Source organism: Helianthus annuus, chromosome 13, assembly GCF_002127325.2.
Source record: "Helianthus annuus cultivar XRQ/B chromosome 13, HanXRQr2.0-SUNRISE, whole genome shotgun sequence".
NCBI lineage: Eukaryota > Viridiplantae > Streptophyta > Magnoliopsida > Asterales > Asteraceae > Helianthus > Helianthus annuus.
In genome coordinates, this window is record NC_035445.2 from 133,116,907 (window position 1) to 133,143,075 (window position 26,169).

Here is a 26,169-nt window from a genome sequence, read left to right on the forward strand (position 1 = left end):
CACCTGGTCGGACATAGGAACCCTATACACCTGGTATAGCGCTGTATGAGGCGTCAAAAGAACCCTATACGCCTCGTACAAGGTTGTAAGAGTGTCTAAAAGGGTGTGCAAATTGACAACCGGGTGTGTGAATATGTAGACCCTTTTAATAATTTTGTGAATTTATACAAATATTTTGATGAATTTGTGAATGTATATAAATAATAGAGAAAAACTAAAAAATGTTAAAAATTAATAATTGGTTTTAGATTTATCTTAAACTTTATAGAATGGATTTGCGAGTGAAAATCGCTTGGGATTTTTGTAAGATAATTATGTTGGGATTGAAGACCTTTGCTTATTGGGCTTGATGAAGGCTTAGAAGACTTTGTACTTCTCACGTGCTTTGATCCATGATTGTTTTTTTGGCTTAAGTTACTTAACGTAATTATATCCCTATTTATACCTATGTCATGTATTGTAATATTCGTCCTTGCTTAATAAAAAACCTAGTTGCATAATCACGTAAAATTGTCGTGTTTCTATTGCTTTTATTTTTCTTTTTGTTTTTCGTAATATTCGTTTGTGCAATAGTATGTTGGTTTTGGTACGCCACTTAAAGCCAAACAATGTAAAGTTTGTTGTTGATCCCGTAAACAAACCGTTAGTGAAACTTAATCTAAACTAGTCAATTGAGAGAAGAGAAAACACTAAACTTCTGAATTGTGTTTAAGAATTTCAAATTTCTTAGATACGCGCAACAAGTACTAGTTTATACAACATATTTCAACAAATCAATCAATTAATTAACTAACTTCCCTCAACTGTTTACATTATATACTCCGTACACAAGTGGCCACAATTCAATCAATCTTTAACACAATGCACAAAACATAATAAGCAACTAACTCAAAGAATATTCAATTTTCCGTTCTCAACAATTTTGAAAATTCAACGTACCATATCCATGCTACTATTGGTCATTGTAGCGCTAGAAAAACTGACTTCCGAGCCATCTGGTGGAGCGTAATAGATGGGCACCGGCATCTTCAACGGAAGATTTGGGAGTGCACCTTGGAACTTGAGCACCTGAATTACTTCGTGGATAGACGGCCTTAGATTTCGATCAGGGTGTGAACACCATAACCCAACCATCATCAAGCGCTCAACTTCTTTTGCGTCAAATTCCTTGTTCAGCAGCTGATCCACACCAGAAAGCAGCTCGGTTTTTCCAAGTAAACCCCATACCCACTCAACCAACCCAAGATCAGAGTCTGGGTCAACTTTATCTGTTGCCTTTTTCCCACAAGCTATCTCTAATGCAACCACCCCGAAGCTATAAACATCCGACTCTTTGCTGGCTTTGCCGGTTGTTGCATACTCAGGAGCCATATAGCCTAGAGTTCCGGCTAAGCCAGTTGTTTTCAGACCTAGTTCATTGTCCATGAGTCGAGCCAATCCAAAGTCTCCAAGCTTTGCGTTAAATCCTGAATCAAGCATGATGTTGCTTGCTTTGATATCACGATGCACCACACATTGTTCACACTCTTCATGGAGATATAGCAATGCAGAGGCTAAACCTGTAGCAATGGTGTACCTCACATCCCAATTAAGGACACTTTTTTTGTAGAACAGATGAGAAGCAAGGCTGCAGTTTGGCATAAATTCGTACACTAGCAAGAATTGTGTCTCATCATGGTACCAACCTATGAGTTGCACCAAGTTTCGGTGCCTTAAACTGCTGATGATCTTCACTTCTGTCATGTACTCTTTCTTTCCTTGTTTAGAACTCTGTGAAATTTTCTTGACAGCTACCATGATACCTTCACAGGATAAGTAGCCCTTATAGACACACCCGAATCCCCCCTCGCCTAACTTTTGCTCATCAGAGAAGTTGTTGGTAGCCAATGCGAGATCTCTGAGAGGAAATCTTTTGGGTCCTATTTCTCTATCAAGATCATCATTTATTGATGTCAAGGAAACTCTGTCTTCTGATTCTTGCGTAGGTTTTCTTTGTCTCCTCCAGAATATAGCATATACTACCATGCCTCCAACAACAAGAACACAAAGAGGACCGATTAAGGATGCTAGTTTCAATCTATTTATGTCCTCGTCCCTTTTCTGTGCTGTCTTCAAGCTTGAACTGAACTTCCAGTATCTAAGAGTATGTTTCTCCATAAAAAGACCCGTGGTACCCGAAAATCCAATTGTTACCCACTCAGGAAGAACCTCACTTAGATCAACTTTATATGAAAGAACAGTATTATCATTTGGAGACGCATTTTCAGCCCCGTAGCGCAAAGACAGGCTTAACATCTGTGTTGTAGCATTGTAAGACACCCAAGCATCCGCAGACTCTCCGCTATGAAAGCTAGCATTCCAAGCAGTGAAATTAGCCGAACCAAGCGAGTTAATGTTGATACCCACATGACCATATGGAGGATCAATCCATGTATTTGCAACAGTATCAAACTCAACAACAATCATTTGGTTTTGAGGCGAGTTATAATTAGTTGAGTTGAACAAGCCTATATATTGACCAACTGAGTTGGGTGGGATTTGGAAGCCGACTGGTGCAAGAAAGAAAGCGAACGCATCGCCATAGGTAGATCGATTTAGTGTATCTATAACAAATGTGAAGTGAGTGGTGAAATCCGAGAGCTTTCCAGATTTTCTGTCCCATATCTGGACACCATCCGCGTATTTAGCATGGCCAACACGCACGATATCGACACGGTTGAGCTCTATGGCACCAGAAGAAGGTACCGCGTCACCTGAATATGCTATAATTTTTTCATGAGAAACAAAACTTGTGATCTCGAAATCTAATGATTCAGATATGGGCAAGAGGAATAAGGAAGGAAAAACAAAGAGAAAGATACAAGCGATTTCACATCTTGAAGATGAGAAGTACGCCATAATTAGAAAGGAGATCAGACAACTGATTAAACATGTCCATAAATACAATCTTTGAAGTCTAAAATATTAAGACATGCCATTGTCGGTAGAACAAACCGACAGCATGAATATTATTTCTATTTAGTTTCTTAACATTTATATACTATCAATATTCAAGTTGTTCAAATATTTACAATTAAATAAACAGTTTACATGATACTTAATCTAAAGTAAACAGTTTTAGTAAACATCTTGAAATTAAGACGATTAAAATGACAGTCAATCGACCAATGAGGTGGTGGTCCATTGGCAAAGGCAAAGCCTTTAAAACACCTAGGTTTGGAAGGGGAAGGTCTTGGGTTCAAGTCCCACAGACGACAGCGATTAAAGAAATTAACCGTTCAAAAAAAAATGACAGTCAATCATAATTATCTCTTTTAGATTACTCTTGTAATTAAATTCATATTTTCTAACAACATATAACTTAAGTAAACTAAATTGAATAACAATGATAATGAAACATGTTCTCGTAAATGAAAACTAGCTCTTTATTACCCACAAGCCAAACTAGCAAGATGCTGGTGAAAGGCCACCACCAAATTACAGGAGGATGTCAAAAATAAACCACTATATTCCACTCCATGTCATGAAAACTAGCTCTTTATTCAACCACACATAAAGATTTGATTTGACATCCTCAACTAGTCTTTCCGGCCCCTTCTTAATCTTCTTAAAAATCATGTCGTTTCTTGCTTTCCATACAAACCATAATGTGGAAATAATGAGACAAAGCCCCATCTTCCTATAAAGCTTGCTCCCAATTGTAAGCTATTTAAATTGTAATTTTTCTTTCACACACCATCTAGGACCACCATTTTACACATTCATTTTAATTTTCTAGTGCCATTTTCCTTGCGATTTTAGCCATGCCTACTCTCCAAGCCAAGAAAAATTCATCTTCTTTAAATCCACTTTGACCAAACAAATAGTCTATTTTCATGAGCAAACAGTTCCTATTCGATTTGACGTCGAACCGAACCAACCGAAAAGTCTGCCTCCCACCCCCCCCCCCCCCTCTTGTCCACACTCCATCTCCATATATTGATCTCTAATCTGATTTAGGCGTTGCTACCTGAGTAGCTCTTCAAGGTATAAAAAGTTGTTTAAAAAGAACAAGAGTCGTCAAGGACCACCTGAAGCAAAAGTCATAAAGTATTATTTAATGATATTAACACATTGGACCGGTTGACAAGTTCAAATAATCAACATCATATTTATAAGATAATAACATATGGCCGGCGTCTGCTAGCGGTCCTCTATTACTAGCAATTTGTAAAAACCCATTAAATTTTTCGTTTCTGTTTTTGAATATTTTTTTTAAGGTAAACTCTAATATTTCAACTGAACGTACTAGTGTTAAAATATTAACTTAGTAACATAATAGAAAACTTCAAAAACAATTGTATTTTGCATATCAACTGATAGAATATTTGTCACACCCTCAAATTCCACATGCAGAGTACTACCGCGAGACGTATAACTGACCAAGATTCAGCCACCAATCATATTCATATTGAACAATTAAAGTAATATAGTTCATCAAACCAATACAATTAGTGACTACTAAAGTTTAAGTCCAAAAGTTCTTAAGTTCAAAGCAACAGTTTAAGTAAGTAGCGGAAGTATAGGTAAAATGATTTAAACATAAGTTCACAGTTCACAGTTATTAAAGAACCCAACACACGGGTTAAGACGTCCACTACACATCCCCAAGCTGCAAGCTCCTAAGTCACTGTGTACCTGCAAAGCATGTAGTAGGGTGTCAACATAAACTTTGCGAGTTCACGATTATATCCAGTTTTAATTCCAAAAACTTGTTTAAGTAGTTAAGTTACTCATTTATATCATGCCATGGGGAGCTACCCCATATGTAAGGTATTAAACTGCGTTATACTGAATCCTTGCGACCGTACGTTTCCGTAGTGTGCCCCATTTGTCAATGTCTATCATCATTGACGGTTTGCTAGAGTCTATTAGTTCACGACCGATCCTATCCAGGCACGGTGTGAGGCTGGTGAGACCTAAATAGCGTTGTCAACTAATAACCCGTTCGCCAGGCCCTGTCGACTAATCGGTATATGTAAGTGGAGACTTCCGTGATAGAGTTTGGTTTAGTACACTTGTTGTATCTAATATAAATTGTAATTAACCGTGCGTCCCACACAAGGGGAGAAAAGTATGTTTGTACCCCACACAAGGAGGTAGTGTTGTTTGTTCCGTTTCCCAACCACTGGGGACGCATGCTTTTAGAAAAAGTTGTGAACTCACCTCGGTTTGCTCGACAGACAGTTTACTTGGTTTGGTTTGCTGGTCAACCACGTCCTATTATGTTTACCAGTATAGGCCAGGTTTGGGTATAAATAATTCACGTATATCCTAGACGTATCTCACACATGGCATGCATATCAAATCATCATGTAAAGTACTTAGGCCTAACCTAGCATATGAGCAGCAAATAGTAGCAGTTAACATGTAGCCCAAACATAGCATTCAACTGTGTGGCCCAAATAAACGACAGCGCAACCCCGTTGTCACACCCCGATTTTCGGTTTATGCGGAAGCGTATTGCGAGGTGTGGCCAGAGCGGCAATCGTTACAATCAATCGAGTAAACAACATAAGTAAACCATAAAAGGATGTTCATCCATACATTTGTTTTGAAACCATAATTTACATAACTTGTTCGAAAATTGTAAACCACTACAACTTTAACAACATTGTTCAAAGTTTAAAATAGTTTCACACAACATAACTGTGACACTTCGGGTTTTCCCGAGCAACCATCTCTGTATTTAATCAACGTGTATATATATATTATATTGAATGGAAGTTTGTGATTCTAGTTGTGATTCTCCGTGACGTGCTAATTATCGATAACATGTATGCATTACATATATTTATATAGATAAAGTGTGTGAGCGTGTGCATGTGTGTGAGGTGAGCCGAAACCATGACCCAACTCGAGGCCCCTTGGTCTCGAGTGAACAGTAAGGCATATTAGGGGCCGGTTTGGTTTGGGCCATGTGAAAGCCCAAGTCGCAACACCCTAAGCCCACTCGGAACACTATATAACCCAACCCTCACACCCCTTTGCCTCTTTTACAACACTCATCTCACTCACCCTCACCATTCTTCTCCAAAACCCTACAAACACCAACATCCACCATCACCTTCTTCCTTCTACTCGGAACCGACAACAAGACCACATTCGGATCACCTCGGAACCACCACTCGGGGACTCCACCTAGTCGCCTGCTTTTGAGCTACACACAACCGGTTAGTGAGATAAATATGGTTGCTAGATGATAAATGTTAGTTGTTGTTATTGTATGCAAGTTGATGTTACATTATGTGAATTCAATATGTGCAAAGTGAGTAATCGGCTAACATGTGTACATTTCGGATAGATATCATTGTTGTGTGACATATAATGATGGTTGTTGATTCTTGTTCCGGTTTGTAATAAGGGTTGGTTAGGGAAAATTTGCATGATTCTTAGGTTTGTAGGTATAATGGTAATGATTTATGCTAGATTCGGTATTATAACCTTTGTTAATGAAGATGCACTGTTTTATATATTGCCTAATTTGATTCGGATCTATTTCGAGGGTTCATATGTATGATGAATGTGTTTGAATATGGTTGATGATAAATGAAGAACACTTTGAAGGTTGCTTAAATATTTCAAATATGCTAAGTTTGATCCGAATTGTGCACATTTTAGACAAGAAAACATGTTTAGTGGGCATAGTACACTGTTACATGAAATTGCAATTCTATTGGTCAGTACATTGCAGGTTCTAGAAGATTTGCTGCACGTAATCACGGTTGCGAGTCGTAACCTTTGGTTGCGACTCGAGACCACATCAAGTCTTGTCGAGATCTCCCGATTGCGAGTCGCAATCAACGCGTATCGAATCCGGTTGCGAGTCGTAACCACTGCTGCTAAGTCGGAACCGCTAGTTGCGAGTCGTAACCTCTGGTTGCGACTCGTAACCAAAACGTGATGAACCGAGACCTCGGTTGCGAGTCGTAACCTCGGTTGCGAGTCGCAACCACCCTTGTCTCGACTGGACTATTTTGGTGTTATTGGGCTTTGACTGTTGGGCTTTCTGTTGACTGGGCTACGTGATGTTGCTGCTGATTGTATGTATAGGGCTGACCCAATAACCCAACTGTTTGTGTATTCGCATGTTATACGTGTCTGCCATATGTGTTTGCCATACGTGTTCGCTATGTGTTACTTATACCCGACTTGACCCATATTTGGTAACCATGTTAGGACGTGGTGACCAACATACTTGACCGGGTAAAAATATCTACCGAGCAACCCAAGGTGAGTTCACAACTTAAAAGCATGCGTCCCGGTGGTTTGGGACACGAGACTAAAACAACCCTATCCCCTTGTAAAGGGGATACCATTTACATTCCTCCCCTAGTTATTGGGAACAAACTTACTTTTCCTTCCCTTGTCATTGGGAAACCTTTTAGTTAATTACTGTTTATACGGAATGCAACCAAACGGCACTAAACGCAACTCTATCACTCAAGTCCCTACTACATAATACCGATTAGTCGCCGGGGCCAGGCGAACGGGTTATTAGTTGATAGCGCTATTTAGGTTTTACCAACCTCACACCGTGCCATGGTATGGGATCGGTCGTGAACTAATGTACTCAGGCATCCGTCAATGATGATAGAACATTGACATCGGGGCATCCTGCGGAAACGCAAATGGTTACCTAGTGTTCGGTATTGGAAAAACAGTTTAGTCGCTAACTTTTGGGGTAGCTCCCCATGGCATGTATAAACGGATAATTTAACTGGTGAAACAAGTTTTTGGTAATTAAAACTGGACAACTAGTGAACTCACTCAGCATTATTGTTGACCCCCTTACTGCATGCTTTGCAGGTAACCAGTGACGAAGGAGCTTGCTGCTTGGAAACGAGTAGTGTCTGTCCACCCTTGTGTTGGGTGTTACCTTATTTTGAACTATGAACTATGTTTAAACTACCTTACTTATGCTTCCGCTACTTATTACTGTTTGAACTTGAAATCTTAAACTCTGAACTTGATATTTGCTAATCTTATGGTTAGTAAGTATTACTTTTTCTATCAATTTAATTATTCAGTATAATTGGTGGCTGGATCCTGGTCAGTCACGCCCTCGAAGCGGGTGTTATCCGCAGATGGATTTTGGGGGTGTGACAGATTGGTATCAGAGCCATTGGTTATAGTGAACTTGGTTTTAAAAAGGGAAAAAAAATCTTTTTGAGAAAAACCAGACTATAACCCGTGACTCGTGACGACACTACACTCCAAGTGCAAGGCTCGACTTATCTGACCTCCTAGCTCGGACCCATATTTACTTGCTTAATTGTCTTATGCTTTCTGCTTTACTATACGTACTAGTTTGCCTGATTAGATAGATACGCCTCCTCTCTTCTATCTCATTCTCGCTATGTTACGACACCACACTCATACTATGTTTTCTGGTTATGAAGACAATGAGTGGACGCGGACGAGGAAACGTCAACATGACTCAGGCTCAGTTCACTAACCTGCTCAACACAGTGGCTGCAGCTTTCGCAGCTCACCCTATAGGTCAGCCTGCGCCTGTGCAACCACGTGTCTGTACCTTCAAGACCTTCATGGATTGCAAGCCTCTTCCATTCAGTGGCACTGAGGGTGCCATAGGTCTCCTGCACTGGATCGAGAAGGTCGAAGCTGTCTTCGCTGTCTGCGAGTGTCCCCCTGCTAATTGGGTGAAGTTTGCTACTGGTACTCTAGAGGGAAGCGCACTTTCATGGTGGAAGGCGCAAATTCAAATGCTTGGTTTGGAGACTGCTAACGCTACTGCATGGGAAGATTTCAAGGATATGATCAAGGAAGAGTACTGTCACAGGGATGACATCCACAAACTCGAGGACGAGTACTATGAACTCAAGATGGTTGGGTCAGAGATTGAGACCTACACCAAGCTGTCCAACGACTATGCTGCTCTTTGTCCAAACATGTCCCGACCCATGTACCGAAGGATCGAATTGTACATCAAGGGCTTAGTCCCAGAAATCAGGAGCCACGTAACCTCGGCCAACCTCACTGCCATACAGCCCGTGGTTCGTCTTGCCCACAAACTCACCAACCAGGCTGTGGAGGAGGGCAGGTTGCCCAAAAGGATCAGTGCTGCGGAAGGAACTTCCAGTGATGGCAAACGAAAGTGGGATGGAAATCATGGCAAGGATGCCAACTCTACTCAGGCCCCAGCTCAGCAAAGGAAAACTGACAACAACAAAGGCACTCAGCAACAGGGTGGCTACCGGGGAAGCTACCCTAAGTGCAACAAGTGTAACAGGCACCACAATGGGGCATGTAACAAGGGTCAGTGTCAGCGATGCCACAAGATGGGGCACGAAGCCAAGGATTGCAGAAGTCAGTTCCCAGCAAGGCAGAATCAGCAACAACCCCAACAGCAACAGCAGCAGGGAAACAACCGAGCATGTTTTAAATGTGGGGCAACAGGGCACATGCGAAAGGATTGCCCTGAACTGAATCAGAATCGCAACAACAATCAGGGAGCTGGGAACAATGAGCAAAACAACAATGCTGGGAATGGTGCAAGGGGAAGAGCTTTCGTGATTGGAGCTGGTGAAGCAAGGAACGACCCCAACGTCGTGGCGGGTAAGTTCCTACTTGATGATTGTTATGTTTCTGTGTTATTTGATTCCGGTGCCGATGCCAGTTATGTATCCCTTCGCATTAGTAAGAAACTTAAGCACCCGCCTGCATTATTAAGTTCTAAGCACATCGTCGAGATAGCTAATGGTAAGAACATCGAGGCCACGCACATGATCCACGACTGCACACTAGAATTGTCTGGCCACACGTTTAGTATCGATCTTTTCCCCATCAAACTTGGAAGCTTCGATGTCGTCATTGGTATGGATTGGTTATCCAAACATCGCGCTGAGATCCTCTGTCAAGAGAAAGCAGTTCGTATACCTCGTCGTTCTGGCCAACCCCTCATCGTCCAAGGCAACAAAGGTGGAGAAGTCACAGGCATTATCTCGCTCCTGAAAGCCCAGAAGTGCTTACAGAAAGGGCACGCCGCTATCCTAGCACTTGTCACCGACACTCAAGAAAGGGAAAAGAGGATTGAAGATTTTCCTGTAGTACGTGACTATCCCGAGGTATTTCCTGAGGAACTACCCGGACTCCCTCCCCACCGTCAGGTAGAATTCCAAATCGAGCTAGCTCCCGGAGCAGCACCTATAGCTCGTGCACCGTACCGTCTAGCCCCTGCAGAACTGAAAGAACTCTCTACGCAACTACAGGAACTTTTGGATAAAGGATTTATCCGTCCTAGTTCATCACCCTGGGGAGCACCAGTACTCTTTGTCAAGAAGAAGGATGGCACATTCCGAATGTGCATTGACTATCGTGAGTTGAACAAGGTTACCATCAAGAATCGTTACCCTCTCCCGCGCATCGACGACCTATTCGATCAGTTGCAAGGATCGAGTTACTATTCTAAGATTGACCTGCGATCAGGCTACCATCAGCTGAGGGTTCGTAATGAAGACATCTCTAAGACTGCATTCAGGACTCGTTATGGTCATTACGAGTTCCTCGTTATGCCTTTCGGAATGACTAATGCACCTGCGGTTTTCATGGATCTCATGAACCGAGTGTGCAAGCCTTACCTCGACAAATTCGTGATTGTGTTTATCGACGACGTCCTGATTTATTCGAAGAGTCAGGAGGAGCATGAACAACACCTACGCCTTATTCTGGAACTCCTTCGCAACGAGCAGCTGTACGCCAAATTCTCTAAATGTGACTTCTGGCTTCGAGAAGTCCATTTCCTCGGCCATGTAGTTAATAAGAACGGAATTCACGTCGACCCAGCCAAGATCGAATCGATAAAGAACTGGCCTACGCCTAAGACTCCCACTGAAGTTCGCCAATTCTTGGGTTTGGCAGGCTACTACCGCAGATTCATTCAGGGATTCTCAAAGATTGCACAACCCCTCACAACTCTTACTCAGAAAGGCATTGTTTACAAGTGGAATGAAGCTCAGGAGTCGGCCTTTCAGAGGCTAAAGGATAACCTCTGTAGCGCTCCTATTCTCTCGTTACCTGAAGGCACTGACGACTTTGTGGTTTACTGTGACGCGTCTATTCATGGGCTCGGTTGCGTGTTAATGCAACGCGAGAAAGTTATTGCCTATGCCTCTCGACAACTCAAGACGCATGAAAGAAACTACACTACGCATGACTTGGAACTAGGAGCAGTGGTTTTTGCTCTTAAGATATGGAGACATTACCTGTACGGTACCAAGTGCACCATCTACACCGATCACAGGAGTCTCGAGCATATCTTTAGGCAAAAGGAATTGAACATGCGACAACGTCGATGGGTCGAACTCTTGAATGACTACGAATGCGCCATCAAATACCATCCGGGCAAGGCCAATGTCGTGGCAGACGCCCTCAGCCGAAAGGACACTATACCAAAGCGCGTGCGAGCATTGCAACTTACCATCCAGTCTAACCTCCCTACACAGATCCGAAATGCTCAAGTTGAAGCATTGAAACCGGAAAACATCAGGGCTGAGTCTCTGCGAGGGTCGAGGCAGCGACTAGAACAGAAGGAAGATGGCGCTTACTATGTAACAGGGCGCATTTGGGTTCCACTCTATGGAGATTTACGTGAACTCGTGATGGATGAAGCCCACAAATCCCGCTACTCCGTACATCCTGGTTCGGACAAGATGTACCACGACTTGAAGACTACGTATTGGTGGCCTGGTATGAAGGCCCACATAGCAACATACGTCAGCAAATGTTTGACTTGCGCGAGAGTCAAGACAGAATACCAAAAGCCAGCTGGCCTACTCCAACAACCAGAAATCCCGAAGTGGAAATGGGAGCAAATTTCCATGGATTTTGTTACAGGGCTACCTAGGTCTCAACGCGGAAATGATACTATTTGGGTAATAGTAGATCGATTGACCAAGTCCGCGCACTTTCTGGCTATTAAGGAAACAGACAAGTTTTCTACTTTGGCGGAGATTTACTTAAAGGAAGTAGTTTCGAGGCACGGAGTGCCAACCTCAATTATTTCCGACCGAGACGCTCGATTTACTTCGGAATTGTGGCAAGCTATGTACAAATCCTTTGGCTCACGCTTGGACATGAGCACCGCATATCACCCGCAAACGGATGGACAGTCTGAACGCACCATCCAAACCCTAGAAGACATGCTTAGAGCGTGTGTGATCGATTTTGGCAAGAACTGGGAGAAGCATCTACCGCTAGTAGAGTTCTCCTACAACAACAGCTACCACACTAGTATTCAGGCAGCACCTTTTGAGGCATTGTACGGTCGTAAATGCCGGTCACCTCTCTGCTGGGCAGAAATCGGTGATAGTCAAATCACGGGCCCAGAGATGGTGGTAGATACAACGGAAAAGATTGCCCAGATCAGACAACGCATGGCGGCAGCTCGTGACCGTCAGAAGAGTTACGCTGATAAGCGTCGGAAACCATTGGAATTCCAGGTCGGTGACCGGGTTCTACTTAAAGTCTCACCCTGGAAGGGTGTGGTTCGCTTTGGTAAACGGGGCAAGCTTAATCCGCGATACATCGGACCATTCGAAATTACCGAGAAAATCGGTAAGGTTGCTTACAGATTGAACCTGCCTGAGGAACTGAGTGCGGTACATAACGTATTTCATGTATCTAATCTGAAGAAGTGTCTATCAGATGAAACGCTCGTAATTCCTTTCAAGGAGCTAACTATTGACGAACAGCTACACTTTACTGAGGAACCGATTGAAATCACTGATCGAGAGATCAAAACCCTCAAACGTAGCCAAATACCTCTTGTACGAGTCCGTTGGAACTCGCGACGTGGCCCAGAGTTTACCTGGGAGCGGGAAGACCAGATGAAGCACAAGTATCCCCAGCTATTCCCAAACGAAAACCCCAGCACTGAAGCTACAACCGAATTTCGGGACGAAATTCCAAACTAACGGGGGGATGATGTGACACCCCGTTGAAACGCTTTCACTTACGCTAGCTTGACAGTGGCTGCCTTAACTTTCGGGACGAAAGTTCCTAAAACTTGGGGATAATGTGACACTTCGGGTTTTCCCGAGCAACCATCTCTGTATTTAATCAACGTGTATATATATATTATATTGAATGGAAGTTTGTGATTCTAGTTGTGATTCTCCGTGACGTGCTAATTATTGATAACATGTATGTATTACATATATTTATATAGATAAAGTGTGTGAGTGTGTGCATGTGTGTGAGGTGAGCCGAAACGATGACCCAACTCGAGGCCCCTTGGTCTCGAGTGAACAGTAAGGCATATTAGGGGCCGGTTTGGTTTGGGCCATGTGAAAGCCCAAGTCGCAACACCCTAAGCCCACTCGGAACACTATATAACCCAACCCTCACACCCCTTTGCCTCTTTTACAACACTCATCTCACTCACCCTCACCATTCTTCTCCAAAACCCTACAAACACCAACATCCACCATCACCTTCTTCCTTCTACTCGGAACCGACAACAAGACCACATTCGGATCACCTCGGAACCACCACTCGGGGACTCCACCTAGTCGCCTTCTTTTGAGCTACACACAACCGGTTAGTGAGATAAATATGGTTGCTAGATGATAAATGTTAGTTGTTGTTATTGTATGCAAGTTGATGTTACATTATGTGAATTCAATATGTGCAAAGTGAGTAATCGGCTAACATGTGTACATTTCGGATAGATATCATTGTTGTGTGACATATAATGATGGTTGTTGATTCTTGTTCCGGTTTGTAATAAGGGTTGGTTAGGGAAAATTTGCATGATTCTTAGGTTTGTAGGTATAATGGTAATGATTTATGCTAGATTCGGTATTATAACCTTTGTTAATGAAGATGCACTGTTTTATATATTGCCTAATTTGATTCGGATCTATTTCGAGGGTTCATATGTATGATGAATGTGTTTGAATATGGTTGATGATAAATGAAGAACACTTTGAAGGTTGCTTAAATATTTCAAATATGCTAAGTTTGATCCGAATTGTGCACATTTTAGACAAGAAAACATGTTTAGTGGGCATAGTACACTGTTACATGAAATTGCAATTCTATTGGTCAGTACATTGCAGGTTCTAGAAGATTTGCTGCACGTAATCACGGTTGCGAGTCGTAACCTTTGGTTGCGACTCGAGACCACATCAAGTCTTGTCGAGATCTCCCGGTTGCGAGTCGCAATCAACGCGTATCGAATCCGGTTGCGAGTCGTAACCACTGCTACTAAGTCGGAACCGCTAGTTGCGAGTCGTAACCTCTGGTTGCGACTCGTAACCAAAACGTGATGAACCGAGACCTCGGTTGCGAGTCGTAACCTCGGTTGCGAGTCGCAACCACCCTTGTCTCGACTGGACTATTTTGGTGTTATTGGGCTTTGACTGTTGGGCTTTCTGTTGACTGGGCTACGTGATGTTGCTGCTGATTGTATGTATAGGGCTGACCCAATAACCCAACTGTTTGTGTATTCGCATGTTATACGTGTCTGCCATATGTGTTTGCCATACGTGTTCGCTATGTGTTACTTGTACCCGACTTGACCCATATTTGGTAACCATGTTAGGACGTGGTGACCAACATACTTGACCGGGTAAAAATATCTACTGAGCAACCCAAGGTGAGTTCACAACTTAAAAGCATGCGTCCCGGTGGTTTGGGACACGAGACTAAAACAACCCTATCCCCTTGTAAAGGGGATACCATTTACATTCCTCCCCTAGTTATTGGGAACAAACTTACTTTTCCTTCCCTTGTCATTGGGAAACCTTTTAGTTAATTACTGTTTATACGGAATGCAACCAAACGGCACTAAACGCAACTCTATCACTCAAGTCCCTACTACATAATACCGATTAGTCGCCGGGGCCAGGCGAACGGGTTATTAGTTGATAGCGCTATTTAGGTTTTACCAACCTCACACCGTGCCATGGTATGGGATCGGTCGTGAACTAATGTACTCAGGCATCCGTCAATGATGATAGAACATTGACATCGGGGCATCCTGCGGAAACGCAAACGGTTACCTAGTGTTCGGTATTGGAAAAACAGTTTAGTCGCTAACTTTTGGGGTAGCTCCCCATGGCATGTATAAACGGATAATTTAACTGGTGAAACAAGTTTTTGGTAATTAAAACTGGACAACTAGTGAACTCACTCAGCATTATTGTTGACCCCCTTACTGCATGCTTTGCAGGTAACCAGTGACGAAGGAGCTTGCTGCTTAGAAACGAGTAGTGTCTGTCCACCCTTGTGTTGGGTGTTACCTTATTTTGAACTATGAACTATGTTTAAACTACCTTACTTATGCTTCCGCTACTTATTACTGTTTGAACTTGAAATCTTAAACTCTGAACTTGATATTTGCTAATCTTATGGTTAGTAAGTATTACTTTTGCTATCAATTTAATTATTTAGTATAATTGGTGGCTGGATCATGGTCAGTCACGCCCTCGAAGCGGGTGTTATCCGCGGATGGATTTTGGGGGTGTGACAATAACAACTGATAACGGATGACATCTCAAAAGCTTGCGTTCTTGATAAAAACACGAACATATTTTTCCCAAAGTCGTCCACTAATCTCCTGTAATACATGTTAGTTTTGAAAACGTCAACAAAAGTTGAGTGAATTCATGTTATTTCGTTTTTGCATCTAATGAGTCTCCAAAACTTTTGAAATAGTAAAATCGATTTGTTTCGCATCAAATGAATCTCCAAAACATTTGAAGTAGTAAAATTCGTTTTGTATAGTATGATGAAAAATCGTGTGATGATTAGTGTTTTGCAAGGACACTAATATGTATGCCAGAATAGGAGGCAACCAAACCTTGACAATTTATAATGTGTGACAACGACACTAGTTTGGACACAAAGGCACTCTTAATGATCGTGGTTATCATTGCTGATAAGGGAGGGGCTTGCAAAAACTCAAATAGATCTATCCATTTGTTCCTCGGTACTTGTTTATTCATTAATGGTCCCTTTATTTTAAACACATATCCGCATGTGATCAACCTAGTTTCATCGTATCATCATACTATTTGTAACATGTATACATCCTCAAAGTTTAAAACAATAAATATTCAAAGTAAAAGGGGAAACATGAACTCACAGATCTGCGTTCCCTACAAATCTCTATTCGATTCCTGGTTCGTCGTTTGTTTCTCGACCTACAAGTGTTCTAATCTTGTTAGACACTTAGGTTGTGTTTGTTTATCGTACAAGTATTTCATCTTGTATTTAGTTTTTAGTTTCTCGTAATCGTTTGCTTTCTTTGTTGTCTTTTCGTATATATGTCTAGCTTCCATATATATATATAGGGAGCCGCTAAAATAGAAACCATCCCCAGTTGTAAGAACCACGAGAACCACTCTCAACCAATCAAAATAAAGGGTAGTTTGGTCTTTTCCTTTAAATGTCTAATCTCTCCTCTCTCTTCATTAAAGTCATCTGACTTTATTAATAACTCTCTCCTATCTCTTCTCTCATCTATCATCAACCCCAATCTATCATCTCTCTCTCCAAAACCCATCTCACTCTCCTGTTTCATCTCCAACCAACGAGACAATACACCCCCACCATATTCATCTTCTCCAAATACCCCCATCCCACCTAATCTGCAACCGCACGCCGTACCCTTGTACCCCCCTCCTTCTCCGGGCGATAAGACCAGGTGTTCACTACCATCTGACCACCACCGACACTAGTTGTTTTACCACCATCTGAAAAATGGGTGAAGGGGGTGTCGAAACCAGTGACGGCTAGAGATTCTTACATATCTTTTCTCACTTCATTCGAGGAGAGAGAAAGAGGATGGAAGCGGTGGCCGGTGGGACTGAACGGCTGTGGTAATGGTGGTGGGATTGAACGGCCGGTGGGACTGAACGGCTGAGGAGAGAGAAAGAGGACCGACGGCGGCGGCCGTGGTGGCGCGGCAAGGATGGGGTGAAGGGGGGGTGTGTGAATTTGGTGCTTTTTGTTTATGTTGATTCCGTTGAATCTGGGTTTGAATCTTTTGTGGTTTTGACTTTCTTGATGGTTTGTTGGTAAGTGTTTTTGTTGGGTTTGAATCTGTTTGAATATGTTGTTGGGTTTGAATCTGGGTTTTTGTTGGGTTTGAATCTTGTGGTTTGAATCTAGTGTTTTTTTAATATGTTGAATCTTTGAATCTGTTTGAATATGTTTGAATGATGTTCATGGTGGTTTTTGGATGTTTAAATCGGTTGGACTATGTGGGTTTTGATCCGTTTTGGATAGGGGCGGTAATGATGCAAAAAAAAACGTATATTTTGATGACGATGGCGCGGCAAGGATGGTGGAGGGTAGGTTTTTGAACATGCAACCCCACTCTTGCAGCCTCTGATTATCGGAAAATCTGAGCCAAAACATCGTTTTTTTTTCAAGAATCCACTCGTTCTTTTGATTTTTGTTTGATGATTTTTATTTTTTTAAGGCGTCGATGATGATAGCAATCTATCTGAGACACCTACCGAGTAACTATTTTCTGGTCGTTTTGTGTAAAAAACTTTTAACGTAAACCGTAAACTTTTTTACGTAAAACGTAAAAACGTAAAACGTAAAACGTAAAAAGTTTTACGTAAAACGTAAAGCGTAAAACGGTAAAAGTTTTACGTAAAACGTAAAAATTTTTACGTAAAACGTAAAAATTTTAACGTAAAAAGTAAAACGTAAAAATTTTTACATAAAAAGCAAAACGTAAAAAGTTTTACGCAAAACGTAAAAATTTTAACATAAAACTTAAAATGTAAAAAGTTTTGAAAGTTTAACGTAAAACGTAAAAAAAATTATGTAACCTGTAAAACGTACAACGTAAAACGTGAACTTTAAATGTAAAACATAAAACGGCGCGTAAAAAACGGGACGTAAAAAACGCCGCGGTATAAAACGGCGCGTAAAACCAGGCATAAAAACAGCGCGTAAAAGCACGGTCGCAAAAACGGCGCGAAAAAAATGGGGAGTAAAACAGGTCGTAAAGAATTTAATATTACTTTCAACTTCTTTTAATACCTAAAAAAATCTAAAAAACACCCTAAAAAAATTTTTTTTTTACCATTTTTTTTGTAAAAATCGCTATATTTTGTTTACAATAAAAAAAATTTCAAAAAAAAAAAATTTCGAGTCACAGTTATCCATGCACATGTGCATTTGTATCATTTCTTTGACAAATTTCGTAATTCATTACAAATATTAGACAATTGCACTTCATTTACACTACCATGTGTAATACACTACTTTTTACGTTAACAATATTAGAAATGCACATGCGCATCTATATGTATCAACATGAAATAAGGTGTGTTGGTACACTAATTTCTCTTTCATCTATCATTCTATCCATAATACACAAACATGCACATGTGCATTTTTGTCATTTCTTTGACAAATTCCGTAATTCATTACAACTATTAGACAATTGCACTTTCATTTACACTACCATGTGTAATACAATACTTTTTACATTACCAATATTAGAAATGCACATGTGCATCTATATGTATCAACATGAAATAAAGTATTTTGGTACACTACTTTGAATACACTTTCTCTTTCATCTATCATACCATCCATAATACACTACCATTACCTCCAACCATCCATAATACAATACCGTTACCTCCTACAATCCATAATACAATACCTTTACCAATATTTTCACTTTATTACATGTATGTAAACACCATTTATACCATCCAATCAACATATTACATCATAAATTGACAACTATAACCAAACCATCAACCACTAGATATAACTAACCAAAAAACATGTATATGGGCCTACTTCTCCATTCAAAATCCCGAACTTTTTGTACCAAAACACGTTATATCATGGTTATACCTAATGATACACATGTGCATTTTGAAATTGGCAATGTAAAAAGTAGTATATTACGAATGTGGTATTGTAAATTAAAGTGCAATTGTCTATTCCTGATAACGTATTACCGAATTTGTCGAAGTAATGATACATAAGCACATGTGCATGGATAGTTGTTACCCGAAAAGAAAAAGTTTTTTTTATGGTAACGAAATATAGCGATTTTTTTTAAGAAAAATACTAAAAAAAAAAATTTTTTTTTGAGTGCTTTTTTTATTTTTTTTTAAATTTTATTTTGTGTTCACATTGGTATTCGCGGTTCTAGCAATAAGGGTGGTACTCGCATGAACCTTACCCAATATATATATATGTAGGGCTGGGCTCTATAAGAAACCCCATCTTTTTTAAAAAACCTTGGAAACCCAACCTCATCCATTGATTCTCTTTCATCCAACTTGATCAATGGCTCTCATCATTTTAGTAACAATTATAATTAAAAGAAATAGTATAATGCACATTTGAAAGTCTGGGAGGGCATTTTCGGTAGAACAAAACCCACCTTTTGGCATTAAAAATGACAAAACCCACTTGTGTCATAATCTCTCTCCTCTTTCTTCTAGTCAAATCTTTCAATTAACTATTATCTCTCTCCTCTTTCTTCATCATTGAAAAGAAGAAAGCTTCATGGTCTTCAATGGTGATCCTTCAATGGTGATCTTCATTTGAAGATAATTTCAGCGTCATGTGGTCTGAAAAAATCACAAAGACAAACGCACGAGTGTGTGTGTGAGAAGAGCGATGACAAGATGAATGTTTTTAGAGAGAGAAAGTTGATGTTTTAGATAGAGAAACAACAATCTTTATCACAAAGACACACGCACGAGTGTGTGTGTGAGAAGAAGGTTTGAAGATCTTCTTCGTGTTCATCGGACGGGTATAGATCCGGTAAGTGTTCATGAAATATCATTTCACACTTGATTTTTTGTTGAAATGGTTGTTAATATGTTTTTGTGTGCTGAAAGTGTTTTAGTATTGGTTAATGGGGTATCCATGGTTAACGTTAATGTATTTTAAATAAATCAAAAACTTTAGGATGAGATTTTGAACGGGTTTTTTTGTTGGTTTAGTTGCTTGTTAGGGGCTTTTGATCTTAACAGTAGCTGTTTTTTTGTTGGTTTGAGTTGCTTGTTTGGGTTTTTGATCTGAACAGTAAGTGTTTTTTTTGTTTGGTTACTTGATTCACAGACTCAGGCCCATAACACGTGTTAAGCCCCCCTGTTATAATGTTATATAACGTGTGTTGATTTACAGAAACAAACTCATAAAGATATTCAATTGAGAAGCTGGATGGATGTTATCGAGAAGTTAATGTGTGTTCTAGTAATGGTTAATGTTAATGTATTTTAAATAAATCCAAAACTTTAGGATGAGATTTTGAACGGGTTTTTTTGTTGGTTTGGTTGTTTGTTTGGGGCTTTTGATCTTAACAATATTTTTTTTTTGTTGGGTTGCTTGATTTACAGAGACAGACCTGTAACATGTGTTAAGCACCTGTTAGAATGATATATAACGTGTGTTGATTTACAGAAACAGATCCATAAAAGATATTTAATTGACAAGCTGGATGTATGTAGGCGACGTTTATGCGGGGACATTGAATAAGTCACATCCTTTGGGAAAGAAGTCTTCGTTCATTTATAACATGTGTTAGTGGTTCATGCTGTAACAGAACACCATGATGTAAACCTGACATGTGTTCATGTATAACATGTGTTAAGCCCCTGTTAGAATGATATATAACATGTATTAACCTTTTGTTAATTAAAAAAACAAGTAATATCTATTTTATTTTTGTTGATGTTTAACATATCCGATAATGTGGATACTGAGCGTAAAACTTGTACAAGTAATAAATGTACAAGTTAGTATGTAACGTGTAATATGAAACGAGCCATTTATGGTAACACATGTACCGGTATAATATGAAACGGGTCATTTGTTTTGCACATTTTGGAATGTATAACATGTGTTAAGCCACTGTTATAATCTTTTTGTAACCTGACATGTATTCATGTATAAGCTAGTGGTTTTCAATGTGTTAAGCCTCTGTTATAATCTTGGTTTAACCTAACATGGTGTCATGTATACCTGGGATAAAATGTGTTAAGCCTCTATTATAATCTTGGTTTAACCTAACATGGTGTCATGTATAAGCTAGTGGTTTCCAAAACACCATGATGTGTATATACATACTGTAACATGTATTAAGCGACTGAAATATATAACATGTGTTAAGCATCTATTATAACATGTGGTAAGACTTCCGTAATATATGCATAAACTCCAATAGTAACTTAATAACAACAGAGTAAACCTGATATAACGTGTGTTAAGCCTCTATTATAACATGTTTTAAGACTTCCAGAATGGATGCATAAACTCCAATAGTGTGTTAAGACTTCCAGAATGTGTTAAGTCCAATAGTAAACTCCAATAGTAATATGTGTTAAAACTTCTAGAATGGATGCATAAACTCCAATAGTAACTTAATAACAACATAGTATACCTGATATAAAGTATGTTAAGTCTCTTTTATAACGTGTGTTAAGGCTTCCATAATGTGTTAAGTCCATACCGTTTTAACATCATGTACTAGACAAAACAATAAGAGTCTCAAAATACATATTACTAGTAAACGAAAATACATAGCACTAAGAAAAATGGTGGAGCTTCCTTTGACAGTCTGCCTTAGCTTTTCAGCGGCTACCTTTGCTGCCTTAGCTTTTCAGCGGCTACCCTTGCTTTATTGTTTGGGTCGGTCTTGAAACGGTTTGTAAACATGTGGGTGTGCGTATGCCATGGAAGTTATAAAAATGTGTTTTCATGTCTCACGTAACACGTGTTATGTTGTACATGGGTTTCATGTCACATGTAACACATGCATGTCCGAGAAGTTCAAACTATAACACGTGTTAGTTGTGTTGTGCTGTAACATAAACATGGTCATGATCCTTGAGCATCTGATCCACGTTTGACGAAACCAACGTTTGCTATAACACGTGTTATTTGTGTTGTGCTGTAACACAAAAATAAAAACTTGTAAATTACATAAACATTTTCCCCTTTTAAGAACCATTTTAACAAAAAAAATCAATTTTCATCTCTAAAACAGCCATTACACAAAAACCTATTAACAACCGGGTTTTATGAATAATTTTTGATATTTTAATTGTAAAAAATGGAGCCAGACGTTGAATATCATCTTATAAAGTCCATACCTATATCAATTTTAAATTCAATATTTTATTGGTTCAATATTTAAGTATAAAATAGTAGAACCGTAAATTATAATCATCTTTCAAAAGTTCATACCTACATGCTCAAGTTATCAACTAACATAAACTCCACAAAATCAGAAAAATCCATACGAAATACCCAGAATCAAACATATATGAAAACATATGTTGCATAAAACTAAAAGAGTGTAAAAAACTCACAAATATCAAGATCTGAAACAACATATACAAATCATATTTTATATAAACAAAAAAAGTGTAAAAAACTCACAAATATCCAAATCAGTAACAACATTATGAAACATGTGGACAAAGGAGATCTAAAAGGAATGGAACAAGATCTGGAAGGGGTTTCCACGTGGATCTGACTTCATATATTAACATCTTCATCACAAAACCACGTTCTTCATCAGGGATTGATCGATCTGATTTTCGTTCTTCACTTCGTTCTTCATCGTTGTCAATGAACCTGTTGGGGAAACTATGGACCGGTGACATTAACTCGGAGGTTGGTGGATTTGTCTCCATGGCCATTAATGGAGAAATGATAATTTGGAGGAGAAGATGAAATATGCACTTTCTCTTTCTGTTAAAAGAAGATATAAATTAAAATGAAATGAAATAGGGTAAAAGAAATATGGGGTGGCTGATTTGAACACATGAGTTGATTGGCATTAAATGATCATGTCAGATCAAATTGGGAAAATAACTTGGGTTGGGAAATTACTGATATAACCTTGAGAGCAAAAAGGATTAACAAGGGACTATGGCAACGTGGATTAATATAGGCCACAAGTAAGGTTTCCTAAGTTTTCTAAGTAAATAGGGTTTTTTACATAGCATTCTCCTATATATATACTAGTCGTTTACCCGCGCGATGCGGCGGGAAACATATCACTTAGGTTGGTGAGTTTAGGGCTATGTACGGGGCAGTTCGGTTTTGAGCCATAAGCAAAACCAAATTCGCGATGCAACAAAAAACACAACACTTATTAGTAATTCTAAAGGTGTGCATGAAAAGGTCCAGTTCAGTTGGGTCATAATCGGTCATGTGAATTTAAAGAGTTTTAAAAGAATGTAAACAAACCGAAGCCAACACAAGCAAAACCATAAGCTCAAAACTAATCAAACCAATCTACGAGCCCGTATGGTCATTGTGGTGTGCATGTTCCGTCGGTTCGGCTATTTTCCTCAACCAAAGCCATCGGTTAGTCTATTTTATTAACCAATCGGTTTTCGGTTAATCAGTTTGGTTTTCGGTTAGATTGACAATTTTTTTCTCAGTTATTTTAATTTGGGTCATTAGTAACACAACAGTTGGGCTAAAAGATTTGCTTAATAATACATGAAATTGAGGACTCATTATTTTATTTTTTGCTTATAAAATACATATCATGGACCCATTATTATATTTTATTGTATAAAAAGGATCACATCACTGTCAATACCTAATTAAATAAAAAAAATAGTTCTCAAATACATAGGAAATGTAATGTAATGTTATGTTATGTGTGTATTGTAGTTGTGTGTCCTCTAAATTAGTAAGATATTTTCTAACAAAAATGTCATAAGACGGTGTCGGTAGCTTTTGTTACCAAAATGGAATAAAAAATCAAATAATTTTTCTTTTGTTGTGTTCTTGAGGATCATCCGATGATAATCAGAGTTAGACCACTTAGTGTAATTCAAAACAACGTTGATCCGAATATATCATCTTTAAGTTAATTGTTGTTAATTGCTTTAAGTCCACTATGTATATTAAACAACATAATGGAGGGTATACTAACAGAAGGAGCATAATGAAGGGTATATTAACAAAATAAACAACACAAAACCATGCGTGGCAAATGTTTCTAACTACTCATGTTTCGATCACAAGTATATTAAGAGAAATCAGTTTAGTGAATCTAAAACAAAAACACCTTAAATTTATTTTCAATTACCCAAATATAAGATACTTTTAGAGAAGAAAACAACACTTTAGTCAAGCTGTCAACGAATATGTAAAGAGAATATACAATAACAACAAAAAATTAATAAAATACAAAAGCAACAATAAAGAAAATGGAGCTTAACGTGAACCCATGAAAATCCAAAGTCAAAAGTAAATCTATTAGGGCTACTTTGATGTTGATTCCTTATCGGGTCATGGTTAAGAAGTCATAGCGAATTTCGTTCTTCTCCCTCGATGTAAGCTCAAAGCTGGGTTCTCTTCCACACATGAAAGCCGCCCTATGCAAACATGGAAACACAATGAACGGGTCAGGCCGTTTGGCAATGAGTCAAAACACTAAACGATGAGAGGTATAGGAGGTTTCTATGCATTTAGATACAATTTGAATGACTTATAAACTGTTTGACCCATTTGACATATTTCCTTTGTTAGTTAGAATCATTCAACTCCTAACTCATTTAACCCATCAGAGATTAATTAACAAGATAACGTAGATTGACACTTCAAATCATCCTTGTTACTTGTTAGACCATTTAGCCATCAGATCTTGAATTAATAGTCTCTGTCTAAAGACCATCCAAACAATAAAAGCATGTTTCAGTATGTTTTGACTAAACCAAACAAAATTAGACCATTTAACCTCCTACTTTTGCACAACCAGGTCATTATAAGTATCCTTCACTATAAAAACAATTGTTGGTTCGCCATCTATTTATCCATTCAACTGTGTCATTAAAGCATATCCAGCCTTGGCAATTATGTGAAGCACCAGCAGGCAACACTTTCAAATTTTCAAACATCAAATAATAAAGACTGAAAAAATTGCTTCAAATGCATAACCGAAAAGCGGGTTAAGATTTAAAAGACTCACTATCATTCCTCATGTGCACACATGTAGAAATCATTGTCCCTGGGATGGCACACTTTGTTTGTCGATCACTGGCCACTTCCTACCGGTAACCGACTCGCATACTCCCGTTCACCACAATTTGTGTTAACCTCACTTTGTCTTCAATCACTGGCCAGTTTATACCTTCAAAGTCAAACAAGCTAAATGAGGTAAACAATGGGCACCTGAAGGAAGGTGGCGGACTGGGCCAAAATAGTGTTTGATAATTGCGGCGACAGAGAGGTGATTACCCACATGTTATGGCCATTGACAAACGCTTACCACAACATCTTGTTCCGAATATTGCTTCTTACATCCGGCACGATAATCTTCCGCCACCGCTAGATCTGAAGTCGTTATCGGAACCAATACAAATAAAATGTAAAAAGCAACCTGTAACCTTCGAGTCTGGAGTTCGCATGTGCCACCATCATCCTCCATCGCTGTCCGGCGTCCGCAGTTCGCCGCCACCACCGGCAGTCACTATTGTCGTGGCAAATCACTACCAGAACTGTTAGAATTATCATTACAGTCCCCAAATTTACAAAATTTCTACATCAGTTGCTAGAACTAACAAGAATTGAAGCACGTGACCTACACAAATCAGAATAAAGTCGGCAGACTTACCTCAACCACCATCGACCCACTTGCCTCATTTTTCGGTACAGGTACCGGTACCCACTTTTCCCGTTTTTTTGGTACGGGTAACGTGTTCATCCCTAAATTGAAATACTTTTTGTAATCACATTTGACCCATTGAACGTATTTGAAAATTGCTTTTTTAATGTTTATAGTCAGTCAGTGAAACCCACAACCTGCACCAAAAAAATTACCAGTTTTGCTTTCATACTGAAACCCTAGCAACTCCAAATCGGTTCAATATATGTTGTGTAAGCAAAATATCACAATAAACATCAAACTATAGCTGATTGATTTCGATACACCACCTGCTCATTTGCTTCTCAAAACATCTGGAAGACTCAGACATGTAATTGAGAGATGAACACAACTACGGGTAAAGCCATGGCTGCAACACACGGTTGCAGAGTGAGAACTATGCAACCTGGATATTGCCCCGCCAAGATGCTTCTCGGATCTTCTATGTACCCTCAAAATACAATCATCATCACAGTCTATTGTGTTATGTAACCCCG

At 39.4% G+C, this 26,169-nt stretch overlaps 1 protein-coding gene across 1 annotated transcript; it reads right to left on the reverse strand.

Moving 5' to 3' along the window:
* Positions 1-739: 739 nt before the first annotated feature.
* On the reverse strand, positions 740-2,988 carry LOC110899363 (L-type lectin-domain containing receptor kinase IX.1). Its single transcript, XM_022146249.2, has one exon. The coding sequence runs from the start codon at positions 2,896-2,898 to the stop codon at positions 931-933; it is 1,968 nt and encodes a 655-aa protein (XP_022001941.1). The 5' UTR covers positions 2,899-2,988; the 3' UTR covers positions 740-930.
* Between the last annotated feature and the right edge of the window lie 23,181 nt (positions 2,989-26,169).